Source organism: Chlorocebus sabaeus, chromosome 6 (assembly GCF_047675955.1).
Source record: "Chlorocebus sabaeus isolate Y175 chromosome 6, mChlSab1.0.hap1, whole genome shotgun sequence".
NCBI lineage: Eukaryota > Metazoa > Chordata > Mammalia > Primates > Cercopithecidae > Chlorocebus > Chlorocebus sabaeus.
This window is the reverse complement of record NC_132909.1, coordinates 22,819,260-22,832,278: the sequence shown is the minus strand read 5'-3', so window position 1 is coordinate 22,832,278 and position 13,019 is coordinate 22,819,260. Positions and strand designations below refer to the sequence as shown.

At 49.4% G+C, this 13,019-nt stretch overlaps 1 protein-coding gene across 4 annotated transcripts in view; it reads left to right on the top strand.

Annotated features, from left to right (window-relative positions):
* The window catches only part of WDR62 (WD repeat domain 62), a 51,976-nt gene that overhangs the window by 8,137 nt on the left and 30,820 nt on the right, over positions 1 to 13,019 (top strand). For 3 of the 4 annotated variants that reach the window (XR_005238298.2, XM_037991583.2, XM_037991582.2), the window contains exons 4-9: positions 4,380 to 4,437; positions 4,678 to 4,848; positions 5,696 to 5,833; positions 6,236 to 6,418; positions 8,569 to 8,729; positions 10,348 to 10,537. Coding sequence is in view for 3 of the 4 variants with exons in the window: in XM_037991583.2 (XP_037847511.2) it covers positions 4,380 to 4,437; positions 4,678 to 4,848; positions 5,696 to 5,833; positions 6,236 to 6,418; positions 8,569 to 8,729; positions 10,348 to 10,537 (901 nt within the window). In the remaining variant the exon portion in view is untranslated. The remainder of the gene's footprint in view (positions 1 to 4,379; positions 4,438 to 4,677; positions 4,849 to 5,695; positions 5,834 to 6,235; positions 6,419 to 8,568; positions 8,730 to 10,347; positions 10,538 to 13,019) is intronic. The other variant, XM_073016614.1, reaches the window with a different exon arrangement.

Genomic DNA, 13,019 nt, shown 5'->3' with positions numbered 1-13,019 from the left:
GACGGGGTTCACCATGTTGCCCCAGGTGGTCTCAAACTCCTGAGCTCAGATAGTCCACCTGCCTCAGCCTCCCAAAGGCTGATTACAGGCGTGAGCGAGCCACTGCACTTGGCCAAATGTTAGCATTTTACCACATTTGCTTTATCATTTTTTGTCTATATACATATTAATTTGTTCTGAACTATTTGAGAATCAGTTGTAGACATGATGCCCCTATATCTCTAAATACTTCAGGCCAGGCATGGTGACTCACACCTATAATCTCAGCACTGTGGGAGGCCTCAGAGGCAGGAGGATCACTTGAGGTCAGGAGTTTGAGACCAGCCTGGGCAACATGGCAAAACCCTGTCTCTACTAAAAATACAAAAATTAGCTGTGCCTGGTGTCAGGCGCCTGTAATTCCAGCTACTCGGAAGGCTGAGGCAGGAGAATTGCTTGAGCCCGGGAGGCGGAGGTTGTAGTGAACCAAGATTGCGCCACTGCACGCCAGCCTGGGCAACAGAGCAAGACTTCGTCTCAAGAAAAATAAAGTAAAATAAAATAAATACACTTTGGGAGGCCGAGGCAGGCAGATCACCTGAGGTCACGAGTTTGAGACCAGTCTGGACAACATGGTGAAACCCCATCTCTACTAAAACTACAAAATTTAGCTGGGCATGGTGACAGGTGCCTGTAATCCCAGCTACTTGGGAGACTGAGGCATGAGAATCGCTTGAACCCGGGAGGTAGAGGTTGCAGTGAGCCAAGATCACGCCATTGCATTCCAGCCTGGGTGACAGAGCAAGACTCTGTCTCAAAAAAATAAAATAAAATAAAATAAAATAAAATAAATACTTCAGTGTGTATTTCCTACAAAAAAAAAAAAAAAAAAAAAAAAGACAGTCCTTCTAAACTGTAATATAGGCCGGGCGCCGGTGGCTCACGCCTGTAATCCCTGCACTTTGGGAGGCCGAGGCGGGCGGATCACGAGGTCAGGAGATCGAGACCATCCTGGCTAACACGGTGAAACCCCGTCTCTACTAAAATACAAAAAAAAATTAGCCGGGCACGGTGGCGGGCGCCTGTAGTCCCAGCTACTCGGGAGGCTGAGGCAGGAGAATGGCACGAACCCGGGAGCGGAGCTTGCAGTGAGCCGAGATGGTGCCACTGCACTCCAGCCTGGGCGACAGAGTGAAGACTCTGCCTCAAAAAAAAAAAAAAAAAAAAAAAACTGTAATATATACAGCAAAATCAAGAAATGAAAAGTGGTAAATCACTCCCATTCACTCCCCAGAGGGCTCCATTCAGGAGTCAGCCTTTGTCCCATGAATGTCCTTTATGGCCAAAGGGTTCTGTCTAGAATCACACATTGCATTGAGTTGTCCCCTCAGTCTCGACTTCAGGCTGACGTGGCTCTTCTGTCTTTTCTTGACTTTCAGAATCTTGACCCTTTTTTTTTTTCTGAGATGAAGTCTCACAGTGTCACCTGCCTGGAGTGCAATGGAGTGATCTCAGCTCACTGCAGCCTCCACCTCCTGGGTTCAAGCGATTCTCTTGCCTCAGTCTCCCGAGTAGCTGGGACTACAGGTGCGCGCCACCACTCTTGGCTAATTTTTGTTTTTTTGTTTTTTTTTTTTAAGTAGAGATAGGATTTCACTATGTTGGCCAGGCTGGTCTCGAACTCCTGACCTCATGATCTGCCTGCCTCGGCCTCCCAAAGTGCTGAGATTACAGGCATGAGCCACTGCGCCTGGCCGATCTTGACACTTTTGAGGATTGTAGATGAGGTATCTTGGGTTTATTCTATGCTTCCTCAAGGGCAGACTCAGGTTCTGCATCTTTGACAGGAACAGACCAGAAGGGGTGCTGTGTTCTTCCCAGTGCCTCCTCTCAGGAAGTCTCCCGTGACTGGTGATGTTCACTGGGAGCATTTGGCCAAGGTGTTGCCTTCCAGATTCCTCCACTTCAAAGCCTCTCTTTTCACCTTTATGATTAGCAAGTATCCTGGGGAAATCTTTTCTGAGACTGTGCAAATATTATCCTGTTCCTCACCAAACTTTCACTCAACTAATCTTAGACTTTGACACTTTTCAGATGCTCCCCAGGGAATTATAATATACAGCCAAGACTGAGAACTACTGGCTTAGAGGTCAGGGCTCTGTCCTGTCTGGTTAGTTAACCGTAGCAGGGGACTTCCCTGTGTTGCAGTCACCTCATCTGCAAAGTTGGTTCATGAGAGCCCTGACTCCATGAAGCATGCCTGTGGAATCAGTGCAGTGATGGCCACACAGCATTTGCTAGAGGGCCAGGCACAAGGTCGGGGCATGCGACAGGTTAGAGGTGGCTACAGATAACGGAAACCCCTCCACAGCGTAGCTTAAAACCCAAGGGCATGCTCTTCCTGCACATCGTAAGTCCGGAGGTGGGCAGCCCAGGGGCTGTGTCTCTGAACACCGGGGACCCCACTTTTTTTTTCTCTCTCTCTTTTTGAGATGGAGTCTCGTTCTGTCACCCAGGCTGGGGTGCAGTGGCGCCATCTCAGCTCACTGCAAGCTCTGCCTCCCCGGTAGCTGGGACTACATACAGGTGCCTGCTACCACTCCCGGCTAATTTTGTTTTTGTATTTTTAGTAGAGACAGGGTTTCACCATGTTAGCCAGGGTGTTCTTAATCTCCTGACCTCGTCATCCACCCACCTCGCCCTCCCAAAGTATTGGGATTACAGGCATGAGCCACCGCACCCTGCCCCACTTCTTTTTTTTCCCAAGACGGAGTCTTGCTTTGTTGCCCAGACTGGAGTGCAGCAGCACGATCTTGGCCTACTGCAACCTCCGCCTCCCGGGTTCAAGAGATTCTTCTGCCTCAGCCTCCCGAGTAGCTGGGATTACAGGCTCCCGCAACCACACCTGGCTATTTTTGGTTTGTTTGTGTGTTTGTTTGTTTTTTGAGATGGAGTCTCGCTGTCTCTCCCAGTGTGGAGTGCAGTGGCGTGATCTCGGCTCACTGCAAGCTCCACCTCCAGGGTTCAGCCATTCTCCTGCCTCAGCCTCCCAAGTAGCTGGGACTATAGGCACCCACCACCACGCCCAGCTAATTTTTTTGAACTTTTTAGTAGAGACGGGGTTTCACCGTGTTAGCCAGGATGGTCTCGATCTCCTGAACTTGTGATCTGCCCGCCTTGGCCTCCCAAAGTGCTGGGATTACAGGCCTGAGCCACCATGCCCGGCCTATTTTTTTGTATTTTTAGTAGAGATAGGGTTTCATCATGTTGGCCAGGCTGATCATGAACTCCTGACCTCAAGTGAACCTCCCACCTCTGTCTCCGAAAGTGCTGGGATTACAGGCATGAGGCACTGCACCCAGCCTCCATTCCTCTCTCCTTCTGTTCCACCCCATTTATTGTGAGGCTTCTGGTCTTGAAGTCACTTCATGGCCCAAGATGGAGTTCTGGCTGTTCTGTGCTTATTTCAGGAGGGGAATTGGTGGGAAGCGGGGCACACAGCATGTCAGTTTACTTCTCCTTGGCCAGACTGAGTCATGTAGCTGTACCTGCATAGCTGCAAGCATGAAACTGGGATTATGTCAGTGAGGAAAGAGAGACAAGTGGGTATCCGGGAGGCAACTTGCCCTGTTTGCTGCTGTAAGGAACCACGGGAAGCCTGGGAAGCAGGTTGACTTGATGATGAATATTCCATGAAGTTGCCAAAGTCTCACTTAGTGACATTTACTTAGTTATCTGCACGCCAATTTACCATCTCACGTAGGGAGACAATTATTGTTAAGGAACAAAGGTGAAAACAAGATGAAAAGAGAGAGGGGAGAAGAAGGAAACCGTACAGTCTCAGAATGGTGAATCGCACTGCCAGAAACCTGCCAGCTAGCCTGTTCATTCAAGTCCTTGTGCAGGCTAGCTAGGAGTCTCAGAAACATTTTGGCTGTTTATGGATTTTCCAGAATATCTTGAGTATTTATCAGTGGAGCACACGCTGCAGGCTACCTTGATGTGATGTCTGCCAGGATCCTCCCATCAGCACCACCCCTTTAGTTAGGCCAGGCCTGTACCATTTCCTGCATATTTCTCAGTGTTATAGGGTGAGTGGGGTCTTAGGGTACCCACTGCGGCAGAGAGGGAAGAAAGCAGGGTCCCCATACAATGTCTACCCCATTTGGGTTTGGTATCTCAGGGTGGAAGGGGCCTTTGCATTTACCCCCATTTCTCTGTGTGCTGTGCTGGGCACGCCAGCAGTACTGGCTCTGTGGGAGCTGCTTGAGCTCACCTCCCCTGGCCTCTTCCGAGGCTTGGGAGGCAGGAGAGGGCAGAGTCCTATCAGAGCCGCCAGGGTGGGGTCTGACTGGCCACCCTTAGTGGAACCAGTGATCAGCTCTTTTCTTTATCCCCAGGAAGTCTCTGAGTGCTCTGGCCTTCTCCCCTGATGGGAAGTACATAGTGACAGGGGAGGTGAGTCATGATCACCATTGAGTGGGAGTGGGGGTTGGGGGTCTCGGGAGCTATTCCTTATGCTCCCAGCAGGCCTGGGAGTCCCTGGAATAGCTCCTTCCTGGGCCAGGACAGCCCCGTAGCAGATGGGGGAGATGGCTTTTGGGCACACCCTATGGCAATGCAATCTTCGGCCTTGACAACCCCTCTAGCCCTGCCTGGTACAGAGCCCAGCAGCAGTAATGACCCCACCTTCCCTAGAATGGACATAGGCCTGCTGTGCGCATCTGGGATGTGGAGGAGAAGAATCAGGTGGCGGAGATGCTAGGCCACAAGTATGGTGTGGCCTGTGTGGCCTTCTCACCCAATATGAAGCACATCGTGTCCATGGGCTACCAACATGACATGGTGCTCAACGTCTGGGACTGGAAGGTAAGACCAGCGGGCCTGTGACAGGCAGCCAGCTGCCAGAGCATCCTGTGTCTTGGGCACTGGGAGGGCTACATGAGAGGACGCAGTAAAGTGCTCACTCACCCAACACATGACAGCTATTGAGCACCTGTGACATGCTGATCCCTTATTGTAAGGCACGAGACAGGCACCCAGCTAGAAGAATTATAAATATTTTTATATTGACCAGCTGTGACCTTAGCCAAGTGACTTAACATCTCTGTGAGTCTGTTTCCTTCTCTGTTAGATGGATATAGTACTACTTACCTTGTTGAGTTGTAAGACTTTAATGAGTTGATAAGCACTGGAAGGCTGGGCTTTGGAACAGCTGTGGAGCTGGCAGAAGTGGGTACCAAATCCTGGCTCTGCCCATAACCCACTATGTGACCTTGAGCACATGACATCTTCCCCTCTGAGCCTGGTAGGGTTGGGGAAAGGCTACCAGGGCTCAATTCCCTCATGGGGCTATTGAGGGAATTTCATGGGTTATCCTGTGAAGGGCTCAAAGCAGGGCCCAGAGCAGGAGCCCCATCCGTGACAGCCATAGGTTGCGTTGTCCTTACATCCCAGCCATGACTGTCCCCAATACCATGCGTGGGCTGCAGAGCTTAGACCCTTGGGAGAGCTCTGGAACATACTCTCCTAGGGGGACCATTCCAAGCCTCTGTCCCCTCTGGTGAGGAATGAGCAGGTTGCACCACATAGGTTTCCCCATACAGCAGCTCCCTGGAGGGTCCTAGGAAGACAGATTTGGAATGGGGACAAGCAGGGAGGCCCAGGCAGTCCAGTGGAATGAGTGCTGGCATGAGCTTTGCACTTATTCTTCCAGAAAGACATCGTAGTGGCCTCCAACAAGGTATCTTGTAGAGTCATCGCCCTCTCCTTCTCAGAGGACAGCAGCTATTTTGTCACTGTTGGGAACCGACATGTGAGGTTCTGGTTCTTGGAAGTCTCCACTGAGACAAAGGTGAGTTTCTGTCCCTGCCCCTTTAACCAGGCCCTGAGGGAGTCACCATCTGTGGCAGCATGACCTCCCGTTTCTCCCTGGGATTTGAGGGCAGCGGTCTCGGGCCATTTGACCTCTCGGGCCCAGCTGCTGCTTCTGGGCCTACTCTCAGGGGGCTGATGCACAGGCCCTGCCAGGAACCCCCTGACCCTGGGACCAGCTCTCATTCTTGCACTACTGCTTCCAGCCCTCCTGTCCAGAGTGGCAGGGTTCTAGTGTTTTCTTTCCTTCTCCTCCATTTGGAAGAGCTTAGAGTTCTCCTGTTTTGTTGTGTCCTATCATCTGGTCATGTAGGACCCATCGTGACCCTGTTGGGGGCTCAGCTGTGTGGACAGTATCTCACTATGCCCTCTGTGTCTCCAGGTGACGAGCACAGTGCCCCTTGTAGGGCGCTCAGGCATCCTGGGCGAGCTGCACAACAATATCTTCTGTGGTGTGGCCTGCGGTCGGGGCCGGATGGCAGGCAGTACCTTCTGTGTGTCCTACTCGGGCCTCCTCTGCCAGTTCAATGAGAAGAGGGTGCTGGAGAAGTGGATCAACCTGAAGGTACCACCTCCCTCTCTGCCATCAGTTGGACAGGCTCTTTCTCATGATATGTGTCTGCAGGAGTGTTCATCAGCATTGACCACACAGGTTCTGCTTATGTGACTAATGGTGAATGACACCCCCTCTCTGAGCTTCAGGTTCCACATCTGTAAAATGGGAGTACTGCTGCCCTCCCCACAGAGCTGATAAAGAAGTCACGTGAGATAATATAGGCAGTGAGCACAGTGCTTGGTAACCTGAAATGGGCTCAGGGTGACAGTTGTTTTCCCATTACTATTTGATCTACTTCACATTTCTCTTCTCCTTTGAGCACTCTGGCTGGTAGAGGATTGCATTTTTTAAAACTCAGAGGTACCATTGATTTAATAACTTTTCAGTCAAAAAAGACTACACAAAATGCATGAACATTTATTTATTTTTAATTTTTTTTTTTTGAGATGGAATCTTACTCTATTGCCCAGGCTGGAGTGCAGTGGCGCAATCTCGGCTCACTGCAAGTTCTGCCTCCCAGGTTCAAGCGATTCTCCTGCCTCAGCCTCCCAAGTAGCTGGGATTACAGGCGCCTGCCACAACGCACAGCTAATTTTTGTATTTTTAGTAGAGACAGGGTTTTACCATGTTGACCAGGCTGGTCTCGAACTCCTGACCTTTAGTGATCCACTGGTATTGGCCTCCCACTGTGCCCGGCCATAAACTTTTAAACTAGAGCATGATCTATCAATACATTGCACAGCTGCTTTCCTTTAGTATCTGAAAGTTTATGTCCAAGCTATTTTCCCATCTGGAATCAGTTGCCCATTTGGCTATCAGCCAGAGCATTGTGGTTTTCTCTCCTGTTCCTTCCTTGCCTTTGTAACTCACTCCAGAGATCACCTTTGAGGTTAATGGCATGTGGAAGAGTTCCAAGTTTTATATTTGTTCTAGTTGGTTAGACATCATTTTCTCTTTTTCAAGCAAGTGAAAAGCTTTCAATAGATAGATGTTTAGTTCCTAAGCTCTAAATGACTCATATATAAGTCGCTCTAGATTTGGAAAAACTCCTTAAACTGCGTCTAGAGGTCTAGCACTTCCTAGTAGGATAGACAGTCCTTTCTAGATACTATAACTTTTTTCTGTACTGCTTTGGAGTATAGTCATTATGAAGTTGTTTGTAAGCAAAAGGGAATAAAATTTAAGCCTAAAGGCCAGGCGCAGTGGCTCACGTCTGTAATCCCAACACTTTGGGAGACTGAGGTGGGTGGATCACCTGAGGTCAGGAGTTCAAGACCAGCCTGACAGACATGGTGAAATCCCATCTCAAAATACAAAAAAATTAGCCGGGTGTGGTGGCAGGCGCCTGTAATCCCAGCTACTCTGGAGGCTGAGGCAAGAGAATCGCTTGAACCCGGGAGGTGGAAGTTGCAGTGAGCCAAGATCGCACCATTGTACTCCAGCCTGGGCGACGACCAAGAAAAAAAACTCCGTCTCAAAAAAAAAACAATTTTAAGCTTAACATTCAACCCTGTTACTACAAGTGACTTACCTGAAATTGCAGTCTGCTGAACAGGTATTTTTCTTTTTTTTTTTTTTTTTTTTTTTTTTTTGAGACGGAGTCTGGCTCTGTCACCCAGGCTGGAGTGCAGTGGCCAGATCTCAGCTCACTGCAAGCTCCGCCTCCCGAGTTCATGCCATTCTCCTGCCTCAGCCTCCCGAGTAGCTGGGACTACAGGCGCCCGCCACCTCACCCGGCTAGTTTTTTTTTTTTGTAGTTTTAGTAGAGACGGGGTTTCACCGTGTTAGCCAGGATGGTCTCGATCTTCTGACCTCGTGATCCACCCGTCTCGGCCTCCCAAAGTGCTGGGATTACAGGCTTGAGCCACCGCGCCCGGCCTGAACAGGTATTTTTCATACCTAGCTACGTTTCTCTGTAGACGGCAGTGACATCTCTGTCTCCGTTCATGTCTCTGTCTACCTGGGGACACATGTCTTTCAATAGCAGCAGTATACTATATCTTGATTTCAGAAATCTTAAAATGTGCTAAAATGGGTGTCTTAGACCCAAGGAACTATAAGTCTTCTCTGGAGGCCTAAGGCTGCTCTGTCAGTCCCCATGTCCCTGGGCCAGGCCACGTGAAGCACCAAATCCACTGGGGTCCCTTTTGCCCCTACAGGTCTCCCTGTCTTCCTGCCTCTGTGTCAGCCAGGAGCTCATCTTCTGTGGCTGCACAGATGGGATAGTCCGCATCTTCCAGGCCCACAGCCTGCACTACCTCACCAACCTGCCCAAGCCACACTACCTTGGGGTAGATGTGGCACAGGGCCTGGAGCCCAGGTACTGCCCTGCAGGGAGAGGGAACGGAATGGGAGGGGCCCACCCAGAGTCTCTCCACTGACATTCATCCATGCTTCCAGATCCATATATTGTCCATCCCACAAATACTCATCATGACTCTCAGCCCTGGGCATTACAAAGCGGAAAAGTCCTTGCCTTCCAAGGCAAGCTTCACAGTGAGAAGTGAGGCTGGGTAGGGGAAGAAACAGTCAGTGAGAAAACAAAGGAATAAACAGTATCATCTCAGATAGCGGTCAGCATGGTGAAGAACAGTGCAGAGCAGCTGTGAATGTGGTGGAGTGTTTGCATCCACATGGCTGACCCCTACTAAGCAGCTGCTAAGTGCCAGCCCTGGGCTGGAAGCAGGATACACCTATAGTGAAGCAGCAAAATCTCTGCCTCTGTGCAGTATAGCAGGGGGGCTCGATGATAAGCAAGTACACAAAGAAGGTAATTTCAGATAGGCATCAGTGCTTTGGGGAACACAGCAAGGACTCAGGAAGGAGAGTGCCCGGGGTGGGCTGTACTGACTGGGTGTCTGGTGAGAAGGAGCCGCTGTGTGGAGAGCTGGGTCCCAGCAACTGAGGTGACAGTACACTGGGCTTGTCATGTTGCAGGAATAGTGAGGGATTGTGTGGCCAGAGCCCAGTGTGCCCAGGGAGGATGGTGGGAGATGAGGCCAGTGTGGGGTGCCTGAGGTCTATCCTTAGGTCAGTGGGCAGTTGCTGGGGGTTTCGGGCGTTGGGGTAAATGACCAGGCCTTACATGTTAGGTCCCTCTGCTGCTGTGTCGAGAGTGGATGGAAGTGCTAGGCTGTGGCTTGTCTTCTCCTTTGTTGCAAGTCTGTTGTAGGGAATCGGGGGTACCTAACCAGGGGATGCCGGGTGCCTAGGGCTGCCTCTTTGTGGATTTCTGGATACTAGCTCCTGGGTGCCTTTTCCATGACAGGACCTGAACAGGTGTCATGAAGGAAAGGAGGGGGTGAGCAACCCACAGGCAGTGTTGTGTTATAGTAGCTGGGCTCTCACTCTGCTGCCTTCTGTTGTGCTGTGTGACCTTGGGAAGGTGACTATACCTCCCTGTGCTTCCGTTTTCTCATATGTAAAATACAGTGCCTACCTCTTATCGTGGTTGTGAGAATTTATTGCAGGTAAAATTCTCGGCCTGGCACAGTATAAATGCTCAGTAAACTGTAGCCTTCATAGGGAGACCTCGGGCCATGAGACAGCTCCCCAGCCTCCTTAGGGCAAAGAGACTTTTTGATCATGTGTTGGTGAGGCCAAGAAGAGGTGGACCTGAGATACATGCCTATTATCTTTGTATGCTCAGAGAGAGCAGGAGCTTGAGTTGGGTGAAATGATGGGAGAGAAATGTTCATAGGAATCAAAAACTCATTTGCTCTCAGGGCCAGGCAAAAGTTTCCAGTTTGTATCCTCTACATGAGAAGCCAAGCAGAGGAAGAGGAAAGAGGGAGAAGTGGAATTGGAGCAGGAGAGATGGATGGCCACAAATACCCTGAGGCATGGCATTGCCGGGGAGGCAGCTCCACTGTCACTAGAGGTGGCTGTCACTACTCAGTGACATTGATGGTGATTGATTACCCATGTGGCCTTGTTAGCTTCCTCTTCCACAGGAAGGCAGAAGCAGTCTACCCAGATACAGTGGCACTGACCTTCGACCCCATCCACCAGTGGCTGTCCTGCGTGTATAAGGACCACAGCATCTACATCTGGGATGTCAAGGACATCAACAGAGTGGGCAAGGTGTGGTCAGAGCTCTTCCACAGCTCCTACGTTTGGAACGTGGAGGTGAGTCCCTCCTCCCTCCCTCTGCCCCTGCTTAGCCTCTGCACAGTTCCCCACAGTTTGGGAACCCATTCAGTAGTTCCTTCAGAAGATACTCATTGACTCCCTCCTATGCCTCAGGCCCTGTCCTAGGTGCTGAGGACACAGACACAAAAACCCTGCCCTTAAGAGCTCACATTTGGATGGGAAAGGAAACCTGGAAACATCATCAGTGAATAACACGCCAAGCAGCAGTAACCCTCTGAAGAAAAATGAGGCAGGGAAGGGGAAGGGGAATCCAGGTGGTATTCTAGAGAGGAGAGGGGTCAGGGAAGACCTTCCTGAGGACATTTAAGCAGAGACCTGCAGGAAATTGGGGAGTGAGACCTGCAACTACTGGGGAGAACCACAAGCACAGAGGCCCTGCAGCAGGAACGTGCACTCTGCAGAAAGCTTTGCTGTGGAGATTGTTTCTGTATTTCACTGTTTTTTTTAAAAAAGAGTTGAAGATGGGGCATAGTGGCTCACGCCTGTAATCCCAACACTTTGGGAGTCTGAGGCGGGAGGATCACTTGAGCCCAGGAGTTTGAGACGAGCCTGGGCAACGCAAGACCCTGTCTCTACAAATAATTTTTAAAAATTAGCTAGGCATGGTGGCACACACGTGTGGTCTCAGCTACTCGAGAGGCGGAGGCAGGAAGATCACTTGAGTCTAGGATGTCAAGGCTACGGTGAGCTGTGATTGTGCCACCACACTCCAGCCTGAGTAACAGAGTGAGACCCTGTCTAGAAAAAAAAAAAGGTTTTGAAGTTTTTATTTTCTGAGAGTGAGTTTGTGGATTTTAAAAAATTCTCTAAAGTTAGCCAGGCACGGTGACTCATGCCTGTAGTCCCAGCACTTTGGGAAATCGAAGTGGGCAGATCACTTGAGTCCAGGGGTTCGAGATCAGCCTGGGCAACATGAGGAAACCCCGGCTTTACAAAACAGAATTGAAAATTAGCCAGGCGTGCCTATAGTTGCAGCTACTCGGCAGCGGCTATGGCAAGGGGGCTGAAAATTTCTTAACTGGAAATGTTTGTCCTAGAGGAATTATGTTTTCATGGCCAGATTCAGGACCATGACAAAGAACTTTGTCCTTTTGAATAGGCAGCATTCAGCCGTATGACTCTGGTTGAGTCTGTCTGCCTTCATGGGGCTGACGTTTTTGTTGACAGCACTTTTTTTCCATTCAAAGAATGTTTTTTAATAACTTAAAATTTATATATGAAATTTTTTAAAATTTGGGAAAATAGGTGAAATATTATAGATAAGGCTATAGTCTACATTGATGACTTCCCTGCCCCCAGTTCTGCTCCCTCTCACCCTCATTGTTATCAATTTTATTATGTGTCTTCAGTTTATTTTCTTTGCATCTCCTTATTGTTTATGTATATAGCTGTTCAGCAGCAGTATCTGTGGATAGATCTTTTCATCAGTTCTAGAAAATTGTCAGCCAATACTGCTTCTACTCTATTCTCTCTCTGCCTTTTTTTTTTTTTTTTTTTTGAGATGGAGTTTCACTCTTGTCGCCCAGGCTAGAGTGCAATGATGTAATCTCGGCTCACAGCATCCTCCACCTCCCAGGTTCAAGCGATTCTCCTGCCTCAGCCTCATGAGTAGCTGGGATTACAGGCAGGCACCACCACGCCTGGCTAATTTTGTATTTTTAGTAGAGACGGGGTTTCTCCATGTTGGCCAGACGGGTCTTGGACTCCCCACCTTAGGTGATCCGCCCACCTCAGCCTCCCAAAGTGCTGGGATTACAGGCATGAGCCACCATGCCCGGCCTATTCTCTCTTCTATAACTCTAAGGTTCTACCTGTATTCTTTATGTTTCTGAAAATAAACATCATAAAAATCACACAAACGATATGTAGAGTTTATCAATTATTGTTAGCAGCTTTCCCCCCCACCCCCCAAGACAGAATCTTGCTCTGTTGCCCCAGTCTGGAGTGCAGTGGCACTATCTCAGCTCACTGCAACCTCCACCTCCTGGTTTCAAGCAATTCTTCTGCCTCAGCCTCCCAAGTAGCTGGGATTACAGGCAGCCGCCACCACGCCTGGCTAATTTTTGTATTTTTAGTAGAGATGGGGTTTCACCATGTTGGCCAGGCTGGTTTCAAACTTCTGACCTCAAGTGATCTGCCCGCCTCAGCCTCCCAAAGTGCTGGGATTATAGGTGTGAGCCACTGTGCCTGGCCTGTTAGCAGCTATTGATGCTCAATGCCTGGACCCATTTATTGAAGGTTGCAATATGGTGATATTCTAATTCTATAATTTATTTTTATTAGTTGGACTGCTTACGTGAAGAGATATTTGCTCTCATCTGCCATTTGGTCACCCAGTGCTATACTTCATATAGGAAAGGCAGGAAAAATACTTGATTCTTTCCCTTTATTTACCAGTTTTCAAGATAATGAATTGGTTCCCTATCCTCTAAAGGTAACTAGTTTTATTTAATATCAT